At 40.5% G+C, this 25,854-nt stretch overlaps 1 protein-coding gene across 2 annotated transcripts in view; it reads left to right on the top strand.

Annotated features, from left to right (window-relative positions):
* Nucleotides 1-25,854, top strand: part of COL28A1 (collagen type XXVIII alpha 1 chain) — a 151,735-nt gene that overhangs the window by 105,520 nt on the left and 20,361 nt on the right. For both annotated transcript variants that reach the window (XM_059712395.1, XM_059712393.1), the window contains exons 28-30: nucleotides 22,072-22,140; nucleotides 22,642-22,722; nucleotides 22,812-22,847. In XM_059712395.1, coding sequence (XP_059568378.1) covers nucleotides 22,072-22,140; nucleotides 22,642-22,722; nucleotides 22,812-22,847 — 186 coding nt within the window. The remainder of the gene's footprint in view (nucleotides 1-22,071; nucleotides 22,141-22,641; nucleotides 22,723-22,811; nucleotides 22,848-25,854) is intronic.

The following is a 25,854-nucleotide window of genomic DNA, read 5'->3' as shown; positions in this document are numbered from 1 at the left end:
TGTCTCCCATTTTCTCCCTGTCTGTGTCCATGGGTTATACATATATGCATAAATGTACTTTGGTTAATCTCTTCCTGCCCCCCGCCTCGCCCCCCACCAACCCCCCACTCCCTCACTGAGATCTGTTATTCTGTTCCATGAATCCATACCTCCGGACCTATTTTGTTCATCAGTTTATTTTGTTCTTCAGATTCCACTTCTAAGTGAGATCATGTGATACTTGTCTTTCTCTAACTGGCTTATTTTGCTTTGCATAATCGTCTCCAGGTCCATCCAGGATGCATTTAGATGTAGATTTCATTTTATTTATCTTTTTAAGATAAATAAATGTATTTTTGTTAATTGTTTTTGGGAAATTCTCTGCCTTATCTTTACAATAAGTAACTGGAAGCAATCTTCCCTAGTTTTCCCCATGTCACACCCTCTCTGTCTTTCTGGAACTGCAATTAGTTAAACCTTTTTATTGTTGCATATCTGTCCTTTCATATTTTCACTGTCGTCTTTCTGAGTCACAGTACATCTAAGATTTTTCCAGTACACTTTTCAGTTTGCTAAATCTTTTTTCAGATGTGTCAAATTTATTGTTTAGTCAGTCCATTTAATTTCTAGCTTCAATTATATTTTTCATTTATAGATGTTCTTTTTTATCTTTTAGAATCCACAGTCATTCTATATAGAGTTTTCTTTCAGAAAAATAAATTCAGATAATTTCCCTTCCTGGTTTAAAAAGCTTCTAAAGTTTTCCTGCAATATTAAAAAATTAAAACAAAGAAAGAAAAAAGAGAGAAAAGCTCTAAAGGCTGTATCTCATCTGGACGTTGCCCACCTCTTTGACTTTTTCTTGCATCTCTCTTTTTTTTTCCCCCAGTGGTTTTAAAATTAAATTTATTGGGGTGATATCAGCTATATCACGCAATACAATCATGGCACCATGGTTTTCTTTCTGTCATTCCTGCTGTAGGGCCTTTGCACTATTGTTTCTCCTATTTGATCATTTCACATAGCTGGCTCTTTCTCTTCATAACTCTTAGCTCAGATGTTATGTCTTTAGAGAGAGACCATCCCTAACCACACCATTCCAACCCTACCCTATTCTCAATCATTCCATTATACTGTTTTATTACTTTCATAGCACTATCACCATATGAAAATACTAGAGGCCTGGTGCATGAATTTGTGCACGGTTGGGATACCTTGGCTTGGCTGGCAATCAGGGCCAATCAGGGCCATCTTGCCCAGTCCTGATCGGGGCTGGCCAGCCAGGGGGAGGGACCGCGGGAGGTCGGCCGGTTGCGGGAGGTTGGCTGTGGGAGTGCACTGACCACCAGCGGGCAGCTCCTGCATTGAGCATCTGTCCTGTGGTGGTCAGCGAGCATCATAGCGACCGGTCAACTTAGGCTTTTATATATAGAGATTTGTTTCTTTGTTTACTTGTTTATTATCTGCCTTCTCCCGGTGGAAAAAATAGTTCTTTGAGAGCAATGGTTTTGTGACTTTTATCCATCTCTAATTTCCTAGCATCTAGCAGAGTGTCTGACATATAGTGGGCACTTAACAAATATTTGTTTAATAAATAAACAATGTAAGGACTAATTGAATGAATGCATGGAGGTTGGTGAATGATGGTTAAGTTCCACCTGTAACCATATTGTTGACCCACAAAACGATTCATTTAAATCAATAAACAAGTATTAAATTTCATCATTAAGAGAACTCTAAATTTGTGAAATAACTTTTTCCCTAAATTCTAGTGTTTAGTAGCAATGTACCTTATTCTTACAGGTTGGTATACTTGGCTGACCTAAGAGGTCTTAGAAGTGTTAGATCTGGTTTTCTTGAAAGTATATCTTTGTGATTAACTATTACTATATTACAGCAGGATCACAATGAATGCTATAAAAGTAAACATACTTATATGATATAAATAAACCAGAGGATATGATATCTGATGTTTCTTTTATATGCTCAGTGGATTCTGCCCAGTGACAATCAGAGTATATATACAAAAATTATTGATTGATCTGATCTAGGTTTTACTTTTAAAGACTCATATTAATATATTAAAATAGTCTCTGAGATATAAAGGACAGCATAGGGAATATTGAAAAATATATTGTAATAATTATGTTTGTTGCTAGGTAGGTACTAGAGTAGACTTATCAGCGGGATCATTTCATAAGCTTTATAAATATCTAACCAGAAGTCTGTACAACTGAAACTAATATAATATTGAATGTTAACTGTAATTGAAAAATAAGAAAATTAAAATTAAAAAAGAGCTAAGGGGAAGGAAACATAACCCATCATTGCCTGTCACCAGATCAGCCCCTCATTATGTAATATCATTACATGTTCCATGGTCCTCGTAAATTAATAATTAAATTAGAAATAAATGAGAGATCCAGTGCTACCCAGCTGTTAGATTTTTACAACTTTGTGGTTTTAACCAGGAAGTTTAAGCCTTGGAAATGGACAGATTTTCTTGTGAGTTCATATTTGTAGGGACAACATTTAAAGAGTAGTACCAACACATTATCAATTCCTATTCATTGGGGTAAAGAGAATGAGCTTTTATAAGCCTTTTTTCTTCTTCTGGCGTATGCAATTATAACTTTAAACAGTAGCTCTTAAATTTCAAAGTGGAAAACAGATTTCTAATCCATTAGAATATTAGTCTTCTGAAAGTCCTCCAACCGGCTTCTGATGGTTTTTAAATGAAATCTGATGAGTCAATAGCTCCCATTGTGATTATTATACCAGTTTTAGAAAGAAAGAAATCTTCCATGGACCTCAATCTGTCCTTCCTTTTTTAATTACCTTACTGTGGTGATTTCTTATAGTTAACACATTTGCTGTGTTTTCTTGCTGTGTGTATACATAAAAGATAGTGCACACAGACTCTGCCAAGATTGTGATGAATAATGCTAATATGTCTTTCAATATAGAATCTGCTTTTGTTCTGCCTGTACAGAAAATAAGTTTATATTGAAGTTTTAAAATCAGAACTTCTTTCTGCTCAAAATTAAGGATACTGACCACAATATTCATTCTTAGCTAGTTATATAAAATTTTATTTTGGCAATTCATTCATTATGTATTTAATGAGCTTATGTAAATATGCCAGGCTCTGTTCTAGGTGCTTGGGATGTATCATGAGCAAAAGAAACAAAGATTTCTGTCTTTATGGAAGTTGCATTCAATTGACAATAAATATAATAGGTACATTATATTATATGTTTGAAGATGAAAACTGCTATGGCTGAAACAGGAGAGCAGGGTAAGGGTGTGATGAAATTTTAAGAGGGAAGGCCCCATGAGATAATAACATATGAGCAGTGACTTGGAGGAGCGGAGGGAAAGATCCTTGTGGATTTCTGAGGGAAGAACAGTCCAGGCAGAGAGAGAAGCTCACACAAAGGCAATTTGATAGCAGGAGGATGCCTGGCACGTTCACCTAAGAGCAAAGAGCCTTGTGTGCTGCAGATGAGGTCAGGGAAGTAACGGCAGTGAGGCTGGAGGAGGGCCAGTTCAGGCATAGCTGTGTAGGCACTTGTAAGGTCTTTGGCTTTTACTCAGATTAAAGGGGGGAGCTATTTTCTGGGCTGTATCCCACAGTGTGATATGGTCTGATTTACTTTTTAAAAGAATAACTGTGACTGCTGGGCTGAGGACCAGGATTGAACGAAGAGGCTATTCAGGAATCCAGGCAATTACAAGTGGCATTTGAAAATCCAAGTTTTATAATCTAGTTCACATAAATTTAACTCCCTAGGAAAGGGTTTATATCTAGTGACCTGTGTCTAAAAACAGAAACATATAACAGAAAACACTCTGACAAAATTGGTGCCAGATATATAAATCTGATTGCAGGCCTACCCAATGAATTTCAAGCTATTGAACCACACTGAACTATATTCTATATCTGGACTGTAGCACACAAATAAAAAACCCTAACCCTAGATTCAGTTTTCATTATGCATTTAGAGAAAACAAAGGTGGAATTTTCCTCTCTCTTTTTGCCGTTCTCCTTTTCCTTTCTCCTCAATCTATGATAATTATATGTTGAGACATTATAGGTGAAATTATGTGGTTTACGACATACACATATGACAGAAGTACCACTTGTTATTACCTGACTTGCCTGTCAAAGTCCAGTAAAAGAAGTGTCTGCCTGCTATTGGACATTAGAAAACTTTCTGGTATCTATTTCTCAATAAGCTAAACCTTCATCGGTAGTAAAGATGTGGATGTAAATATATTTCAGAAAATCTACTTGATAATTTGAAAAAACTTTATATATTTTTATATCAAGAAAATACATCTAAAGTGTCTTTAAATGCACCCAAAGAGATCAGCTTCAAAAATTAGCAAGACCCCATTTGATCTGGACACCTTCTCAACCCCTCAGCTCTCAACAATCCAGTCATTCTGGAAGTCTTTCAGTTTTCTGTGAAAGCCGAGTTTCCTGACGCTGGTGCCTTAGCCTATGCTGTTCCCTCTTCTCGGATAAGTCCTTCTCACCCCCCACTTCCACCGGTTCCCTCTTACTCATATGTCAGGGCTCATATTACGTGGGTTTCCTCCAGAAGCCTTCCCTGGTCTCCTTAAACCTGTGTTTCCTTTGTGCTTTCATTACACACTGAATAATAACTCCTTTCATAGACCTTTGCACATGATATGGTAAGTGTTTGCTTTCTTATCTAAACACCAAACTCTGTGAGATATATGAGATTAGCAGATGTCTTGTGTTTATTTTTTGTTTCCTGTAAACCTAACACATACCTTGCATGTGTCTGGTATCCAATAAAAATGAATGAGTCCTGTCTATAGGACTCATTCACTTAGTATTTACTATCTTTCAGAGCATTCATTCAACAAATATTAGTCAGCAACTACCATGTGCTGGGCACAGTGCTAAGTGCTGGGGATAGAAGTGACTATAATGGCTAAAGCACCTATACATGGAGATTAGATTCTGTGGAGTTTCCATTTACATTCCTTTAGATCCAGTTAGTAAAAAAATAAAATCAAACATACAGTGGAGAAGAAAATAGGGATCTGTGGGTTGAGTCTATTGGTTCTTTACCTTGTAAAGGATAAGATGGCTTCGTGTAATATTTCGACCAGACATTTTTTTTTTTTACTCTGAGTGAAAGCTAAAAGTCTACATAGTCTGATTATCTAAACATCTTTATAAAGCAATTTGCTTTCCATCTGAGACATCTGCTACATACATTCTCTCACATGTGACCTGAGTAGTGTAATGTCTTTGTGTTGAAAGTATTGGATAAAGTGGTATATGTCATGGAACTTGGAACCAGTAAGATTGAATCTATGTATCACAAATCAATATAATCCCATTGCTTCTGAGCCATAGAATATCCTATATAATAAAAAGGCTAATGTTCAAATTGTCCCCTTGAGAGTTCCACCAGGAGACTGGCAGTTCAATTGCTTGCTATGTGAGCTGACCACCTGGGGGCAACACAGAACATGGCAGGCGACCAGCGGTGGTGCACTGGTGGCGAGGGAAGGAGGAGGCATGGAGGCTGGGAACCTGATCGGCCCTGATTGCTGGCCAGGCCTAGAGACCCTACCTGTGCTCGAATTTCGTGCACCAGGCCTCTAGTATATTTATAATTTACCACTTCTCATTGTATAAGAATGTCATTGCAACCAGTCCTGGCAAGAGAAAACAAACTGTCCTCAAGTTTAACCCTGGTTACTTTGCTGATGAAATCATGAACTGGAACTAAATAAAATCAGCCAATGTAAAAACGTTTCCCAGAGTAACCAACTGTGTTGATGGTAGATTCTAAAGTATGAATTAAAGGAACAAGAGACTCTGGGCAACGCTTCTCCCACTGGGAGAATCCTTTTACCACCTGCTTTCACTTTCTTTGTCAAAAATACTCCCTTATTGGCTATATTCTTTGTCCTTTAAAAAAATTATCTTTATTGTTAAAAATATTACAGATGTCCCCTTTTTTCCCCACTGACCCCCTTCACCCTACCACAGCTCCTCCCTTCCACCCCCCGCCACCCCACAAGGCCTTCATTGCACTATTCTACATTCCATGCTACATGTTAAAAAGTGGGATAGAAGCTCAGGCAGTGGGTAGCAGAAAATTTGGTGGTACTTAATTAGGGATTTGGCATACTTGAAGAATGCAGTGAGTCATCAGGTGAAAGGGCTTTGTACAAAGGAGTAACCTGACATAAATCATGTTTTAAAAGGATGGTTCTGACAGTATGTAGCAAGTAGACTGTGGGGTACAAAGGCAAATAAAAAGTTGACATTGCCCTGGTCGGTTTGGCTCAGTGGATAGAGCATCAGCCTGCAGACTGAAGGGTTTCAGGTTCGATTCTAGCCAAAGGCATATACCTGGGTTGTGGGCTTGATCCCCAGTGGGGTGCGTGTAGGAGGCAGCCAATCAATGATTCTCATCATTGATGTTTCTATCTCTCTTCTTCTCCCTTCCTCTCTGAAATGAATAAAAATATGTTTTAAAAAAAGTTGACATAGAAAGATATTGCCAAAGTGCAGGGGAGAGATGGTGATGGTTTAGACCAGGATGATAATGGTGGAAATGGTAAGGGGTGGTTGGATTCTGGATTGGATGTCAGGTGTTTGATGGAGTTAAGATACTAGGATTTTGGGGGTAACCAACTAGAAGGATGGAATTGCCATTTTCTGAGATAGGAGAGTCTAAAGGAAAATGGGGGATGGGTTAGGTGTGCAAGAAATCAGTACATAATCTGAAATTTAGATTTGGACAGTGTAAAGCTAAACCTTCAGTGAAGCTATCAAGTAGGAATTTGGGAACAGAAACCTAGAGAACAGGAGATACAAATTTAACAATATATAGATAGTATTTAAAGTTTTATTGTGGATGAGAACATGTGGGGAGTGAATGTAGACAGAGAAGAAAAGGGATCCAAAGAATGGGCCCTGGGCCCTCTTCATTTGGAGGATTTTATGATGAAGAGGCGATAGCAAAGGAGCCTGGGAAATAGTAGCCAGTGGGGTGGAAAACCAAGAGGAAGTGGTTCCTAGAAGCAAGGGAGAAAGTGTTCGAAGGAGGAGGTCATGGTCTATTACTTTCAATGCTGCTGATTAGAGGAGAGCTGAAAAGTGATCATTAGACTTGACATCATGAAAGTCATTGGTGACCTTGACAAGAGCTATGTACACTCACACACACACATAAATATACATTCGTGCATACACACACACATTCACACCGACAGAATAAAACCTATGAAAAAGTCTTAACAATTGATGAGTCTGGGTGAAAGAACTATGGGAAGTATTTATATTATTGCTATTCTGTGAGTTTAAAAACTTTTTTCAATAAAGGTTTTTAAAAAGAGTTAATAGTGAGAAAGGAAGTGAAGACAGAACATGCAGGCAGCACTTTTGAAAAGGAGAACATGGAAATGGAAAAATGGAATGATAGGTGAGATTAAGGGAATTTATATTTAAGATGGAGACATTACGGCATCATGTAGGCAGATGGGAAAGATTTAGTAAACAAAAAAAATATTCAGATGCCAACGAAAAAGGAGTTGCTAGAGGCATGCCCTTGATCTTTTGAATGAGAAGGGGCTTCTACTAACACCTCTCCCATCCAACACAAGAGTCTGTTCTACAACATTCTCATGGGTACCTGGCCATCCAGACTCTCCGTGGACACTCCAGGGAGTGGAAGCTTTTTTTCTTTCATGTATGTTTTTTAATAAACATGTAACAAATTCAAGAAGCTCTGTTACTTTTTAAAATGAAAATAATGCACACTTGTATTACATCTAAATACCTCATAATCATGCAAAGTTGTGAAAGTCTCCTCTCTCCTTTAGTCCTACCCTTTAGAGGTTGTCCCTATTTGAAGTGTGGTGTGTAGCTTTCATATTTTCAATAGATGTGTAAACATGCACATATATAGCACGACAGCCTTTAAAATCATTCCATGCAGAATTTCCCCAACTTCCCACCCCACTCCACCTGCAGTTAATAGAGCATGAGTAGCCCTCCAAGTCAATACATAAAAAATGTACTCTGTTTTTAACAGCCATGTAGTAATCCATAATGTGGATGTACGATAATTTATATACTTCCCTTCCTTAAATAATGCTGCAGAGAACATTCTTGTATTTCCTACACTTGTAGTAGTGTTTCCATTTCATGGTGTTTTGAAAGGCTTACTCTATAGCTATAATTGGTAGACTTTCTTTCTTTATATAGAACTGAAATCTGCCTACCTGTGAATTTTTCTGCTGCTACTAATCCTTTGATGTGGTTTTCTACTTTACTTTGAGCATGAGTCTAGGCTTATAAAAATTTGTAAATACTATTTCATTATAGATATATTTGTCTCTTTAACTATTAAATTTTAACTCATGTTTTCTTGCTTGAAGCAAGTATGATGCAATTAAAACCTGAGTTAACTTTTAATAACTGAATTTTCTTGAAAGATATGTTTTTATAGGAGACTGTAACTTTGTGGATCTTTTTACATTTTTTCAATCTGGTTTTTTGGTGTTGTTTTTTTTTTTGCCTCAGAAATGCCAACTATATCTGTGTTATATAGTATTTCAAGGCCAACCCCTAATGTCGTTAAGCAGTTTATGAAGACAGTCTAAAAGAGTGTTGCAGGAAAAATCAAGAGGAAAGTTTCCGTTATGAGTGCTCTGCCCCTCTGAATGAGCATTTGAGTTGTCAGGAACAGTTCCTATAGTGTTAAGTTGGAAGCCATGAAAAAGGAAAACAGGGCATATAAGTGCCTGAGGTTGAGGACTGCCTATAGAAACTATTAATGATAAGACTTTACTACACTTTATTTTCCCCAGCTTTTTAAAATTAATTACATTTCTTTATTTTATTAAAAATATACTTGAATATACATATCATTTCCTTTTTTAAACAAATGTATTATTTTCAACTATTGTTTTTATTTTTTATTGTGGTAAAAACACTTAACATGAGATCTACCCACTTAAACTTTTAAGTGTATAGCATAGTATTGTCCACAGAAGGCATTAGGTTGTTCAGAAGATCTCTAGAACTTACTTGTCTTGCATAACTAATACATTATACCCGCTGAACAACTTCTCATTTCCCCCTCCAACCTCATTCTACTCTGCTTCTATGAGTTTGACTACTTTAGTTATCTCACCTGAGTGCAGTCATGTAGTATTTGTTGTCCTGTGACTGGCTGATCTCACTTGGCACTACTATGTTCACTCAGCACTATTCACAACAGCCAAGATGTGGAAACAACCTAGTTGCCCATTGAGGGATGAGTGGATTAAGAAAATGCAGTAAACACACACAATAGAATATTATCCAGCTCCCCAAAAGAAGGATATTCTGCTATATGGGAGAACATGGATCAACCTAGAAGACATTGTGCTAAGGGAAATAAGCCTGACATACTTGTATTTAAGGAAGTCCTAGAACTTTATAAATATTACTTCTTTAATACTCATAGCATATCCAGAAAGAGACCCAGAGAAGAGCTAATGCTGTGAATTCTGGAGAAAGGCATTCTCTGAGAGGGCAATTACTTGTGAGTCCTTTTTGTGCTTTTAATTCCTGATAGAGTATAACCAGTTTATAGAATGCTACAGTCCCTTTGTAGCGATAATCCTTTTTGACAGGTGATAAAACTTACAAGAACAACACAGAGGTATATATCTTGTAATTCACATCTCAAATATAAGAATTGAAAAAGCAATATATTTTCATTATGGCTTTTAGATGTGTCAACCATGTCCCCTGAATTTCTACATGGGAGGGGCAGCAGTCCAAGTATCCAGATGGCTGGGGGCCTGATCTGGGAGAGTGTGGGCACAACAGGCGCTCTGCTTACAGTGGGTGGGAGGTCACCAGATCCTAGGATGAAAGGTGAGGGCAATCCACACCGTGGTCTGTTCTTTGGTTGCACTTCACAAGTTAACAGGCCTCACCAAATATACTAACGGGAAGTAACTTAGGCCTAAGGGAAGACTGGGCTGAATGTCACAATGGAATATTCTTTTTGATATAATTGAACATGTAGCATGTAGCCTAACCCAGTTTGCCTTTCCCCAGCCTTCACACCTCAATGTGTGACAGTTGAGACACATGCATTGTGACAGCAGGAGCTGCTGCCTTCTGCTTGTGGATATGGCTGTCTGTTCTACTCTCCTGTCCATCGTAACAGAAAAGACCCCCACCATACATTCCTTCAAGGTGTTTCTCAAGTCTGTGAACACCCATGCCTGGGTAATTGTAATTGGAATCTTCCATTTGGCTACAAGTCCAAGGACACATGACATATATTTTGGCATATTTAGAATTTGTAGGGTGTTTTTTTCCATATAAAATAACATTTACAGATTCCAGATATGGAGGCCTGTGTATCGTTGGAGCCATTATTCAGCCAATTAAGTCAGGCAGAGGAGGCTTTGCCTTTCACTGCCTTTGGAGCCCATTCTTGTGTGTTGATGAACTGATGTATGGGAAGGGAAAGAGCAATTGAAAAGCATACAACATTTCATGGAATCCTTTCATTCGTTGAATTTGTACACAGGGATTGAATATTGCGCTAGGAGTCCCTGAAGCAGGAGGCCCTTCTCCTGACACTGTGGTAGCAGCTTTGGCCAGGCAGGTCGGCACCTCCCATTGTCCTCGCACCCTTGTGGCAATGCAGCCAGCAGAACACTTCTTAAATGAGTCACAGCCCTTTCCTAACGGGTGGGAAAGCCTCTACCTGCTTTGTGCAGCGGTCTCTGAGGCCAGTGCCACGGGAGCTGTTAATAAAGTGGACCTGGGTTCAGCTCCAGACTCTAGGACAGAGGACCTGATTATAAATGCCTCTTTCAGTAGACCCACATCATGAAATCTCAGCTGGCACTTTCCCATGTGCCTCTATCCTGCTACCTCTTTTCAACATTGATTGCCAAAAGCTTATCATGAAATTTGTGTGAACCAGAGAAACACCTCTGTACCTGTGGAGGTTTGTGAGGCTAAATAAGACAGTGTTTAGGGTACATTGTCTCTAGTGAACTTCTACTAAAATAATAGCCAGCCTCCACATCTACTCCCTCTAGCTCCGTATGATATACAGGGCCCTGAAACAGGAACCTCAGGAGGTAGAAGGAGAAATAAGACAAAGTGCCTCTACTTGGGGAGTTTAAGAATAAATAGGACAGGAAGAACATGAGCATCCACACCTACAGGAGAGGTGGGGTTGATACAGGGGCATTACTCTTGGTGGGGCAAAGCAATTCAGGGAAGGCCCCTTGGATGGATTTGGTGGCTGGGACTTGGCAAAATTCCAAGCCTGGAGGACTGAGATATGAGTGAAAGAGGGAAAGCCAGGAAGAGAAGTAGATGTGGCTGCATAGAATTTCTGTATCTGATAGATTTGGTTCTGAAATGGCTAATAAGTGGAAAGGTCTAGAAAGCAGGCATAAGTTAGGCCTGGAGCTTAGGGACTGGGATAAGACTACGATGTACAGACAGCCAGCAAAGGGAACATTCTCCTGTTTCTAGCAGAGGCAGCTGCCATAAAGCCAACCTTGTCACTTTCTATTTATCATTTGTTATGCAAGCATATTCAAATGTCATGCAAGATATTCATGAAATCTGGCGGGTTTTACAGAAGGCTATTTAGGCCGAAGGGAAGGACAAGATTTATACAACTAAATCCAACTGGTAAAGTCCCTAGGAGCCATGCTAGTCTTTGCACTGTGATCTATCAATGGATCTAATTCTAACATGTATACTACTAAGGATCATTTTATTATCAGACAACAGGACTAAATTCTGTGAGTTGGACAGCAAATCATAACAGTGAGCATGTTTCCACAAAGCAATCAAATAGTCCACGAGGTGGCTCTGCTGCTAAGATTATTTGCAAATATTTGTGTGCTACTTTCTCAATTGGTTTATTATGTGAAGTAGATATAAACAGAAAAATGAAAGCAGGGACTAAACGTTTAAGAAAAATGATAGGGGAAAATATGCCCAAATCGAGCACTTTTGGCTATGACTGTTATGAGCTAAGCTTGGTCAACTTGGACATTTATAATTTTCCAGATTCTTTTTTCATGCCATCAGTAGCCTCTGAAGATTAAAAGTTAGTAGGCGTTACCTCCTAGAAAACCTGGCTATTAGGTGGCATGTTTTATTTAAAGCAAGTGTCAGGCAGAATTCTACCCTATATTCAGCTACTTATTAACATGCATACCAAAAAACATGTAGTGAAAGTTTGGTCCAAGTTCCAAATCTTCATCTTTTTAAGCACTCTGACAAGTACTTTGCATAAAATGATCACTCTGAGGCAAATATAACAATATTCTCAGACTGGGACCAGTTAACCTGTCGGGTCAGGCGAAGGGATTCTTCATGATGGGGTGAGAACATGAGACACCTGTTCTAAATGAGTTGTCAAATTAGGCTGCTCTACCAAAACTATCTGTCTGGTGGGCCCACCCCATTAACACAAGAGGTGAGGTTCTATACATTTCTAGCCACCACGTGTCTTGAATCCCTCATATTTCCCCAAGGATAAGCTGTTTTTATCGTCCCTCTGGAGCAAATTGAGATAGTAATAGTTGAAGCACATGTCTTTGAAGTGTGGACCATTGATTATGGTACTTCAAATGTTAGGTCAGCACTCTTAGAGTGTAAATCAAATTAACTTGCACACACACACATATTAATGATACTGTCTAAACTGAAACATATTAAGGTAAATTACAGAAAATATAACAATTTTCTTACTCTTTTCATGAATAGATTAAAAAGAAAACACCATCAGGGGCTAGATCAGCAGTTCTCAACCTGTGGGTTGCGACCCCTTTGGCGGTCGAACGACTCTTTCACAGGGGTTGCCTAAGATCATCCTGCATATCAGATATTTACATTATGATTCATAACAGTAGCAACATTACAGTTATGAAGTAGCAACGAAAATAATTTTATGGTTGGGTCACAACATGAGGAACTGTATTTAAAGGGCCAGAAGGTTGAGAACCACTGGGCTAGATAATGTCCCCGGAGATGGCCATGTCCAAATCACTCGATTAGGCTGATTGACTGGACAAGCATTAGACTGTCCTAGTCCCCATTAGCGGAATGTTAACCTATCAAAATGAGATATTAGGTTAGAAGAATTCAATTCCACAAAGGAAAGGATTTTAGGAAACTGGAAGCTCTTGATTGATTTTCAGGTCAGAGATGAGGAAACTGCCTGGTTTCCACTCTAGGGCAAGGTAGAAGTGAGAAATAAAATCAGCAGAGCCTTTGGAGGAACTGTCAACTTCACATTGGAAGAGAGAATTACTGTTCAATGCATGGCTATGAAATCAGCTACAATTCAAGGTGACTGGAAAGAATTGCTAAAGCCTCAGCTTTATCATTGATATACTCTTTTCCAGGGTCTTGTAGAAATTGAATAAGGATATGTCTAGCTCTGTTATTACCTGGCTCAGCCCTTCACACGTCGGCACACAATACGTGGCAGTTGCTAGTTACAAGAGGAGATTATTATGATCCTAACTTCAGGGAGGAGATAAAGTCCAAAATGTCAGACCATCCAGTTGTTCTAAAGGTCTCTGGGTCACCGTCATCTATGTGTACAATGATGTGTACTCCATAGGCCGCTTGGAAAATACCATTTTCCTTTCAAAGTGAACAAGCTGTGCCCACGAAGCATAAGAAAATAATCCCTTTCAATACAGAATGGTTCCTGGATTCCAGGCCAAATACTGTGACTGTTCAAGGCAGGTCACTGAGATTTGCTGACTACCATTTACCCACTGAATCAACATCTTAGTACAACACTGGCTTCTTTCTTCAAGCTGGCAGCAGGCTGACTGGATAACCATTGACTTCCTACTTTCAAGCTTTGTAATTCCCCTGGCTTCTAATTAGCAATACACTAATCACCATCAGAAACAAAGAAAGGCAAACAAGAGGAGAAGCTGAAGAAAGAATGGTAAATTGATTTATTCTAGGATGTCTTTGGAGACACTACTAAATGATAGGATGGGTTTAGACGTTTAATATGTTTGCACAATTGCATCCTGCAAAGAAAATTCAGTGAAAAAGTAAAATGCTTCCTCGTCTCATAGCTTCTACTGCAAGAGCTCACCACCTAGAATGTTCCAGCTGACCTTTGACTGAAGGTTAGCCAGAAGTTTCCTTTGTTTTCAGTAAGTAACCAGGCCTCTGCATTTTCTCAGACAAGACCATAAATCTTGATAGAGAAGAAAGCCAGGCTTCTGGCTGAGCTGAAATACTGGAGATACCTTTTCTAATTTTGACTTTAGCCCTTTTTCTTTTAGCAAGAAAAGAAAAGTGATAAGGTAGAAAGCAGAGCAACAGTAAAAGGAAAAGGGTGTAAAGATATATTAAAAAATAGAATGGTAATGTATTTTTACTGAAGTGAGCCCGAGTTTGGGCCAAAATCTCATTTAGGTATCATAATTGGGTTTTATTTCTTACCATCCACATTTCAGCCAATAAGCAAGTGCTGAAATCCTAGAAGACATCATAAAATTTTTCCCCAATAGTAGATTCCTAGAACTCTCCTATAAATGTGCAATGAGTTGTCTCTCTGTCCTAAATAATTCTCTCTATTATTACCTATGAGATGACAGAGGGGACTTCAGAGGCATTAACTTGAACAGGAAGGGAAAGTGGTAGCTGAGGGCTCCCTTTCGGGCTGTGCAGTCCAGGTGTCCCACTCTCTCGATTAGCTTTTATATCATCCCCACAGATAAAGTCACAGGATGTTGGAAGTTAACCAATATCAAGCTTATAAACTGCCTGTGTCCAAGTGAGGCAATGCTACTGATGGTTTAAAAGGTTGAACTGATCTTGGTATGAGTATAAGTCCTGGAGCAACAGGTTTCTGGCAAACTTGTGGGTCTCTTGAATTTAAAGAGCAGAAGTTGTCTCCGGGTAGGGAGAACCCCACAACTGTGTCTTTGCTTTAGGTCTCTTGGAATTCTTTCAGCCTATGGGTTCCCAAACTTTGGGTTGGTAAAATACCCGTATACTCATATGCTTCAGCTCCTCTAGCACTGATAGATGATATATTTTTGCAATCATTCGGTGCATTCATTCATTCATTTTATATATCATTTTAATCCTCACCTGAGGATATTGATTTCAGAGAGAAAGGAAGGGAAAGAGAGAGAAACATTAATCAGTTGCTTCTTACACATACCCTGACCAGGGATCAAACCCACAGTCTAGATCAGCCGTGGGCAAACTACGGCCCGCGGGCCGGATCCGACCCATTTGAAATGAATAAAACTAAAAAAAAAAAAGACCGTACCCTTTTATGTAATGATGTTTACTTTGAATTTATATTAGTTCACACAAACACTCCATCCATGCTTTTGTTCCGGCCCTCCGGTCCAGTTTAAGAACCCATTGTGGCCCTCGAGTCAAAAAGTTTGCCCACCCCTGGTCTAGATAAATGCCTTGACTAGCAATTGAACCCTCAATCTTTATTTTATTTTTTTGTTTGTTTATGGGACAACTCCAACCAGCTTAACCCACTCAGTCAGGGCTATTTTAATTTTCAACTTTTATTTTAAAACTAGAGGCCCAGAGCATGAAAATCGTGCACTGGGGGTGGGGGGTCCTTCAGCCTGGCCTGTACTCTCTCGCAGTCAGGGAGCCTTTGGGGGATGTCTGACTGAAAGCTTAGGCCTGGTCCTGCTGCACTCACCAGCCATGAACCCGGCTTCTGGATGAGGGGCGCTCCCCCTGTGGGAGCACAATGACCATCAGGGGACAGCTCCTGCATTGAGCATCTGCCTCCTGGTGGTCAGTGTGCATCATAGCAACCGGTTAGTCCACCGTTCAGTCAATTTACATGTTAGCCTTTTATTATATAGGATAATTTCAGACTTAAAAAAAGTTGCAAAGATAGTACAAAAACTTAATTCCCATACACCCTTTATCCAGATTTCCTAAATGTTAACATACCACATTTGTTTTATCAAACTCTGTGTATGCAAATGTAAACACACAATTATTATTTATCTGAAACACCTGAGAGTAAGTTGCAGCTATGACTTCCCTTTAACCCTAAATACTTTATACTTTTCATGCAATAAGCATGTTCTTTTATGTAACACAGTAAAATTAAAACCATCAGAAAATTTTTACAGTCATGTGTTGCTTAATGATGGCTATGTGTTCTAAGAAATATATCATTGGGTGATTATATCATTGTGGGAGTACCACAGAGTGCACTTACAGAAACCTAGATGGTATAGCCTGCTGTACACCTAGGCTACATGGCATAGCCTATAGCTCCTGGGCTACAAACCTGTATGGCACATTACTCTACTGTGTACTGTGGGTAATTATAACACAATGGTAAGTTTTTATGTAACAAAACATCTACATATAAAAAAAAAGTCCCGTATAAATATGGTATAAAGGCACTGTATAGGGCATTTAACATGAGTGTAGCTTGCTGGACTGGAAGCTGCTCTGGGTGAGTCAGTGAGTGAGTGGTAAGTGAATGTGAAGGGACATTACTGTCCACAACTGTAGACTTTATAAGCTCTGCCCCACAAGCCCTCTTCCTGCTTCCTTCCAAGAGGGTCAGAAATAAAACAGCAAAGCTGTCAGTGCTTCTCCATGAACAGGGGAATGGACTGGGATGATTGGAAATAGTGAGGAGAAACTGGGTGTATTATGTGTAGATCACCCTAACAGTTACTGTCAGCAGGGAGTGAAAAGTGGCCTGAGGATCAGTAGGAATAAGAAATCAAGATGGAGACATGAAGGATCATAGGGGCTTGTCATGGCCATGTGGTTTGGTTATTGATGTTGGAGCAGTGATCAGATTAAGGAAATTTGTGGTAATCATAATAAAGAGGGTACTTAACATGGAGAGGAGGTAGAACTGAGGACTCAATATTTGAGATAGGAAATTTGTTTTTGGTTCCATTGACCCCATCTGGGACAAAGAGCTCTCTCTGGCATGGAATAGATGGAAGAAATAACAATTATGAATGCTTTACAACCTTACAACCCAAAACTATTTCCAAAATACAGGGATGGGCTCTACATGACCACAGAAAGCTTTTACCACAGTGTCAGTGGCACTTAATTCTCGTTAAGGTAGCTCTTGTGGATCTGTGTTCTTGTACAGGAACAACAAGATTTTACATGATCTCATCACACTAGACCTGGAGGGCTGTAGCACCCTCTGAATATATGGCGCTGGGAGGACAGGCTTCTCACACTGAAATGGGTCAGTAGCTGACTGCTTGGGATGTAATCTGTGCACCCAAAACTAAGGTGCAGTGAGTGAGAGGGAATCTATTTCCAAACCCGACAGATATTGCTCCCAAGAGAGAAAAAAGTCTTCCTGCACAACACATCCTTCCGTTTCTTGCTGGGAGCCGGTCAATCCTTGCTGTTTCAAGGGACCTGGCATATATGGCATACGGTTCTTAATATGTTTGCTCACCTTCTTGGCGCTGTGTTTTAACCAAGGTCACCTCTCCAAGAAAGGTTGAATCCCCAGGTAGGGATTTTCCCCTGAAGTTAGGGAGGGAATAAAACCTCTTAACTAAGTGCCAGGCGGGTAATTAATCATTTTAACTACAAACAATCATGCTTAAGCTACATAATCTTTTCTCCCTGGAATGGAGATAAGAAACACCCTAACCTTTGTAATAGAGATTGATAGGATTGAATCAACTGGTATAAATACAGTTTTAACAAGACAGAAACACACAGAACTTAGAAGAGAGCCAAGAAGACAGAACCTACACAGAACCTACAGACAGAAGAACTTCGCTGGAGAGAACATGGCTAAAGATCCTGGACTGAACCTGACTACAGAAATTGGCAAGAGAACCTGACTAGAACTTGGTGACTGAACATGGCTAGAGAACCTGAACCTGGCTGAAGATCCTAGCGAGGGAACATGGCTACAGAACCTCGCTGGAGATCCTAAGCAGAACCTCTCTGGAGATCCAGACAAGAACTTGGCTGGAGATCCGGGCTAGAGATCCTGGCTAGGCTGCTGATCAACTGAACACTGTCTCCGTGTCATTCCTTCTTCGCCGACTCCATCTACGCCTTTGGGAACCCCTGGACCTGCTGGGGTTGGACCCCGGCAGTTTCTTATAGGAAATTCAGCTCCATTAGAATCTTATGGGACCACCACCGAATGTGCGGTCTGTCATTGACTGAAACATTGCTTAGTTGTGCATGGACTGTGTTGATCTATTGCTAGTTAATCTATAGACCTTATTTAGTTTGCCAAGTGTTCTGTTAATTCTTTTTAATTGAAAAAAAATTCCATTTTTTAGCAAAGGATTAAATACAGAAAATGCGCCCTTTTAAGTACATACAGTTCCATGAGTTCCAGCAAATGCTTAGGGGACCTCTAATGGTCTGGGCTGAGGATGGTTTCCCGACCCTCCGCAAGGAATAAGGCATCTCTAAAGGACTGGGCCCAGGATGCATATCTGCAGGTTTTATTCTATTTCCTTCTTCCAGCTGCCACAGGTTGTCATCTGTGCCCTGAAAATGACAGTGTTTGCTGTGCTTACCCCAGCAGCTTAAGATTTTTGTCCCATAGAGAGTTTTGTGCTTTTCCCTGGAGGACAGCTGCTGCCCTCTGCTCCGTCCGCACCACTGGGAGCTTCAGGACCTGCCCTGCCTCAGTCTTCTCTTGAGCATTGGCGAGGTCCCCAGAGAAAAGCCTGCGAGGGGATATGAATTTCCCTTGTGCCTGAAGCTCCTAGGGGTTCTCCCCTCTTACACTAGCTACATTCAGCCTTTAGCAATTTGTTAAAAATGTTAGTTGTATTCGTCTTAGCAGGGTGTGTGACAGCTGGTATTTCCGGCAGGAAATGAGTGACAGTGTCCTACCTCTCCCTGGAGGAGCCTGTGTCCTTAGACTTAGAGTTAGTTGGTTGCCTTGCAAACACAGCTCTATGACAGATTCATGGAAAGTTGTGTTTTCATAGATTCGTTAGCATTTTCTGTTATTTTAAGAATGAAAGTGGCCTATTTCTGGTTTTATACCTCCTAACTAGAAGACCGACATCTATTTTATATTTTTTGATCATCTGTGAATTTTACCTTACTGAGAAAACACTTGGAAAGAAAAACTATTATTTCCTGACATATCAGTAATGAAAAAAATCTATTAAAATAGCCAGGTAGTTGGGCATTCTCCTTGGAAAGTTCTCTCCCAGAGAACAGGCAATCATATGAAAAATTAAAAAGATCGTGTCTTTAAACAGGAAAGATCCAAGAGTAAGCAGCTGGCTGACATTTAGAAGTAATTATATCTTCAGATAGACAGGTTCTTTCCTGTAGTTGCTTCTGACTCATGCAGAAATCATTGTATGTCATTTTCCTGACCCTTGTAAGGAAAAAAAATCTGATTGGATAGCATTCACCTCTGCAGAGCTGAGGCATGGACTTACTTGCTAAAGGCTTTTAGCTAGAGAGTCTGCTCTGAAAGTTATATAAAGCCTGAAAGTATTTTGAAGGTGAACTGGTGATTAAACAACAGAGAAAAAGCCTCTATTATAGGGAAACCCAGCTGCCTGGAATAGTTGCAGTGTTCACAATCCTATATAATAAAAGGGCAATATGCAAATTGACCCTAACTGTGGAATGACCAGGAATGACTGGTCGCTATGATGTGCACTGACCACCAGGGGGCAGACGCTCAATGCAGGAGCTGCCCCCTGGTGGTCAGTGTGCTCCCACAGGGGGAGATCCGCTCAGCCACGAGCCTGGCTAACGTCTGTCCTACTGCAGCTTGTTGGATATCCCTCAAGGGTTCCTGGGCTGCCAGAGGGATGTCTGACTGCCAGCTTAGGCCTGATGCCCTGGGGAATGGGCCTAAGCTGGCAGGTGGACATTCCCTGAGGGGTCCTGGACTGCGAGAGGGCACGGGCTGGCCTGAGGGACACCCTCCGAGTGCATGGATTTTCATGCACTGGGCCTCTAGTTATATATAAAATGTCTATACTATGAAGTAATGCAAAATAAATTCCTGAACATGATGCTGATCCTAACATGATAATTGGCTACTGGGAGGTTTTCCCCTCGAGGCACCTCAATGAAGCCACAGCAACTTTTAACTTTGTTAGGAAGTTGTGTCGTTTCTTAAAAGCAGCTAGTCAGTCATAAACATTTATTGAACATTTTCCATATCAGCTACTGTAGAAATCTGAAAGACTGTAAAAGAAATAATTATGCTGAATAATTGCCAGAGAGTATTGATTCCTTTCTGGACCTACTTTGGCTAAATATATAATTCCTAGTGAAAATTCACTGTCACGCAACAATCCCAGCTCCTGTGACTTGTCACACTATTCTGGCTTTTGGGGTGGGGACAAAGCCAAGCATAGGTGTCCTTTTAGTGTTCTCCCATGAACCTCTAGTCTCCCCTACACTTGGCTCGGAACTCTCCTGACCCCTTGACCAGTGGCCTCATGCATCTACTTGACAACCCCAAACTACTTTGTAACCAGGTACATGGTTAAATGAAGAAGTCCTCAGTCACCTACACACATACACACACACACAAAACCTGAGAAAACTAATTTATGCCAAAGTACCATTTCCTGATACATCTTTGTTAAGGGGATAGCTTTCTTATACTAAAAATTGTTTTCTTTAATTGGAAGAGAGAATGGGAGACTCGGGAGGGTATCCTTCCACTGTCTTCATACCACTCTGTGGACTGGCCAACTTGTCTGTATGTAGAGTGATGCATATCAGTTTCACAGACAGGTTTCCTCTCTCCTTTGGGAAATGGGACTGGATTCATGGGGGTTTCAAGAGTATCTGTACTATTTCATTTTTTAATATAATGGTGTGTAGATGAATGTTTATCTTTTTCCCTGTGAATTGTGTGTGTCTGCAATATTTCATTATAACACTTTTAAAAAAGGATTTTATTGACTTTAAAAGCTTGAAAGCTCCTGCATGAACTAGAAAAGGAGGCTCAGGAATACTGATACTTAAAGTCACACTGGTCTCCAACAGTATGGTCATTACCAGAGTGAAAGGGGGTTGGGGGAGGTAAAATAGAGTAAAGCAGGAATAAATGGTGATGGAAGGAGACTTGACTTAGGATGGTGAACACACAATACAATATGCAGATGATGTATTATAGAATTGTGCCCCTGAAACCTATATAATTTTATTAACCAATGTCACCCCAATAAATTCAATTTGAAAAGGGTTACAGCAGTCTCTAAGCAAGCCTCTGTGGCCCTTTTCAGGAGTGGCTTTTAGAGCCCATCCTGCCTCCTGGAGTAGTGGCTCTCAAGCCTCTGCAAGCCTATAACAAAATGCATATTTGACCCCTACCCTCCCCACCCCCTTGATTCTCATTTAGTTGATCTTTTTATTAAGCATGCCAGTGATCCTAGTGTAATACCTTTGAGAAAGATGCTGAAGGTAAGCAAGCAAATCAGATCCCAGGAGCCCATGGTCCTTCAGACCTTTGCTACAGACTCATGGCTAATAATGGTCTAGAGCAGTGGTTCTCAACCTTCTGGCCCTTTAAATTCAGCTCCTCATGTTGTGACACAACCATACAATTATTTTCATTGCTACTTCATAACTGTAATGTTGCTACTGTTATGAATCATAATGTAAATATCTGATATGCAGGATGATCTTAGGTGACCCCTGTGAAAGGGTCGTTCGACCGCCAAAGGGATCGCGACCCACAGGTTGAGAACCGCTGGTCTAGAGAGAAGTACAGGTTGCATATAGGATCCAAGCAGCATCAGTATGATGACTCTTCTCATTAGTGATTATTACTGTGTCATGATCAACATCATGAAAACGCTTTAAACCTGGGTGACTTAAGTGGAGGGGCAGGTAGGGGAGCAGGAGAAAATGTTAAGATATGCTGGGGAAATTTAAGAACAACTCCTGAAATGAAGACATTATAATTTTTCAAATTAAGGGGCACTAAATTTAGATAAATAGATTCATGTTGTTACAAATTATCAGGGAAAATGAACAGGAACATCCCTTTCTCATATTGTGTGTAGGGGGAGCAAGGACCTCAAGGCTTTCCAGGACCAAAGGGCATGGCAGGCCGTGGCTTCCCTGGCCAGAAGGTAAGCATTTCAGACCTTAAAAAATCTCAACTGCTTAACTTGAACTTGAAGAGCTCTCATATATTTGTTATTCTTCTCCTAACAAATTCTCAGAGGGAAAAATCCATTTGAAAGTAAATCCTTATGTATTTCCTTTCCTAACTTACAAACATGTTTACTTTATAAAATCTCATTTCCTTCATTCTTCAAAGCCAGCTGATAAAAGAATAAACCCTTACAGCATAGCATGTAGAAGATACTAGATAACTCAGGTGTAAAATCATATAATAGCTGGTCTCCAGAGGCCAGTGAGCTGAGCCAATGGTATCTCAAGGTCTCCTCACTTTGAGAGCTCTGGTTCATGATGAATTAGATTATGGTCCCGGGGGGTGGGTGTGGGTGGGTGTAAATAAAATGCCCCCATTTTTCTCCTATCAGGCATCTGTAGTTATAAATAAACAGAATTTCGGAGTTTTTATTAATATTCACATTTTAAACTTCTCTTTTCACTATATTTTAAAGGGAGAGCACGGAGAACGGGGCGATGTGGGGAAAAAAGGCAATAAAGGGGAAATTGGAGAGCCCGGATCACCAGGAACACAGGCAAGAAGTGATTTTTAAAGTCTTACTGTAATTATATAGGTTAACTACGTAGTTCCTATGTTGACTCTTTTTCTTTTTCTACTAAGCAGGGGTTACAAGGACCAAAAGGAGAGCAAGGCCTTACAGTGAGTACCAATCCTAGAGGCTAATTGAGGGTTTGTACTTGCAAAATTATTACATTCAGGTTTTAGCTTTAGAACTATGAGTTCTTTTGATGCAGAGTTCCCATTGCTGTTTAACAACTCCAGTGTTGACATAGATGCACGAGGTAACTGAATCTGAATGTGAAGGAGAAATATCACCCAGCAACCCTCACCTGGCCTCGTGATGGAGACCTGTGACTGCTCCCCCCTGATCCCTGGTAGATGAATGTTAACAAGGAAGATAGCTGTTTACAAGAAGCCAAATAACCAAATGACTTTTCATTATACACGATCCTTCACATTTCAGAACGGGGGCTCTTTTTTCCTCTGCCAATTTCTTTAGGAAGTGCTCTGAGAAGAAGGGCAATCACAGTATTTTTATGTACTGATTCACGAATTCAAATATTTGTGAAGTATCTACAAACTGTTCCCTACTCGTCTCCCTACACCACTGAAACAAAAAAGCAACTCTTTAAAGTCCCACAGGGTGGAAACATTCCAGAATTTTTTACAGCAAAGTCTAATTCTTCCTTTCTGAATTGAAAGCCCCATATCTTCTGGAGTAGAAAAGAAATAAGGACTTTCTCTTTTTTCCCTTTTTGATTTTTTTTTTTTTTTTTTTTTTTTTTTTTTTTTTTTTTGGTGGATCATGGTCTGGGGATGCTGATCCTAGGTACTGTGCTGGGAAAAACCAGGTGTGACGGGGGTGAGAGCTCTGGTAGTAAAGGTGAGAGATGAGAGCTGGTTATGTGACAAACAGAACTGCACTTGTTTTTTTTTATGGCCCATCTGCCTTTATCTTGTTGTTCTTCCCCACCACAAGTCAGCCCCGTCTTGTGCCCAAGATGTCTATGGTGGGTGAAACAGCTGCATATTCAGCAATTCCTCCCCAAAAGTAGCAGGGGAGAGTGTATGGAAAATGCCCAGAGGAATGGTCCCCATAGGTTTATACCTCCCTCCTGTCCCCACATGAGGAGGGGAACTGGTTTCCTTCATCCATTCATTTGTTCATTCACTTCACCAACATGTCTTGGGTGTGTACTCCAGGTCAGGCTCTGAGAGAGACACAGGGAGAAAACCAGAGAATAAGAGACTATATCTCTGGACTCAAGGAGCTCACAGCCCGGTAGAGAGAAAGACAGACAAAGAATGTTCACCTAAAGTTTGGTAAATGCTGTGATAGAAGTAGGTATGTGGGTCTGGAGCAGACAAAATGATCTCTGATGATGTTTGCATGCAAGATGGGTTTCTATCTCTTAAACAGAAGGTTTTTAAATAAGAGGCAGAGATCTTAGAAATGGAGATATGATTCTTCTGATTTTGACTTTCTGGATTCTAGAAAAAGGGACTAGCAGGAAGGGATGAGTGAAGAAAGAGAGGATTTGTATTCAATAAAAATCTGGAATGTGACCTGGACCATGTTAGGCTCCTTCATATCAGTAGTATCCTTACCCAGGACTGTAGGGTGCCTGGGGCCCAAGCTTTAGAGGCCCACCTCTGACCTCCAGCCCTTCTCTCACCACAATCTTTCCCCCAGGGGAGGAGACCTCATGGCCAATGGGCACAACCACCCTGAGCACCTGCCTCCTCTGTACTACACTCTGGATACACAGGATCCCAGAATTGCTTGCCCAAATGGCCCCGTTGGAGAGCTGACGGCACTGGCTTGTATGCATGGGCCCACCCAAGAGAGGATCTGAACAGAGCTTGGAAGTGAGGACTGTGTTCACCCCATGAATGCTAGCCATGCCCCTTGCAGCATAGGACTAGTGAAGATGGGGTGCAATAAGAAGGGGTCATACTATGGGCCACAACCCTCTCTTGCCCAAGACTTCACATTTCCACATGTCAGCTCCATGAGGAAGGTAGTAGTATTATCTCCCTTTACATGAAGACATGCTAAGTCAGACAGAAAGCTTGAGCAGTATGTCCGAAGTCATCTTGCTAGCAAGCAGCAGAGCCCTTATAGGCAGATAGGCTTGTCTGATGCCAAATGCAGGCTGCTCCCCCATGATAGCTGTTCTTGGCAGGCCCTTTCCTCTCCCCGCCCCTATTCTCTCCTGATCAAATATATTCCCAAACAGTTATCAGTTGCCTAGTCATTAGAGACTAAAAACTCCTCTTTTAAGGGGCTGATACCATTGATGGAGTTCAATGTTTTCATCTTTATGCCAAATTGCTTCAACAAGACTGTTTCTCTGCTTGTTCCTTGCCCGAGCTGGTTTGGCTCAGTGGAGAGCGTTGGCTTGCAGACTGAAGGGCCCGGGTTTGATTCCAGTCAAGGGCACATGCCCAGGTTGTGGGCTCCATCCCCAGTGGGGGTGTGCAGGAGACAGACAATGATTCTCTCTCATCATTGATGTTTCTATCTCTCCCTCTCCCTTCCTCTCTGAAATCAATAAAAATATATATATTTAAAAAATGATCTCCTTTTAAAATAAAAGTGTGATCAGATCACTTCTCTGCTTAAGGCCATATATCTTCTCATTGGCCAGGATATAGTCCACTCTGCAACATGACACAAAGATCTTTTAGAGTTCATCTGTCTTCCATATCTCCTATTATTCTTTCTGCCACATACCCTGGGTCATAAGTTTACTCAAGGACTGTAATGCACTGTGCTTTGTGTGCTTTGTCCCCTGCCTGGAACACTCCTCTTCCCCCAATCTCACATCCCATCCTAATCTGGTCAGAGTCTTCCTCCCTGGACCACAGTTTCACCCCCACTCTCCCACCCTGGAATTCCCTGCAGACCAACATGGTTCCTTGGTCAATCTAACAGCATAGTACTTACAAAAGTATTTGTTTGTCTGCTTCTTACTTGACTATGAATCTTTTGAGGGGTATAAATTTGATGCCTTCATCATTGGCAACAAGGAAAGTAGTTATTAGCAATTTCAGTGGAAGGGATGAAACTATTCCAGTCACATAAAAGCAAAGAAATGAGAAAAAAATGGATATACACATATGATTACTTAAAGCATTTCAG

This window comes from Myotis daubentonii, chromosome 10 (genome assembly GCF_963259705.1).
Source record: "Myotis daubentonii chromosome 10, mMyoDau2.1, whole genome shotgun sequence".
In the NCBI taxonomy this organism is placed as follows: domain Eukaryota; kingdom Metazoa; phylum Chordata; class Mammalia; order Chiroptera; family Vespertilionidae; genus Myotis; species Myotis daubentonii.
Note: the sequence above shows the minus strand (reverse complement) of the source record. Positions and strands in the feature narration are given on the sequence as shown.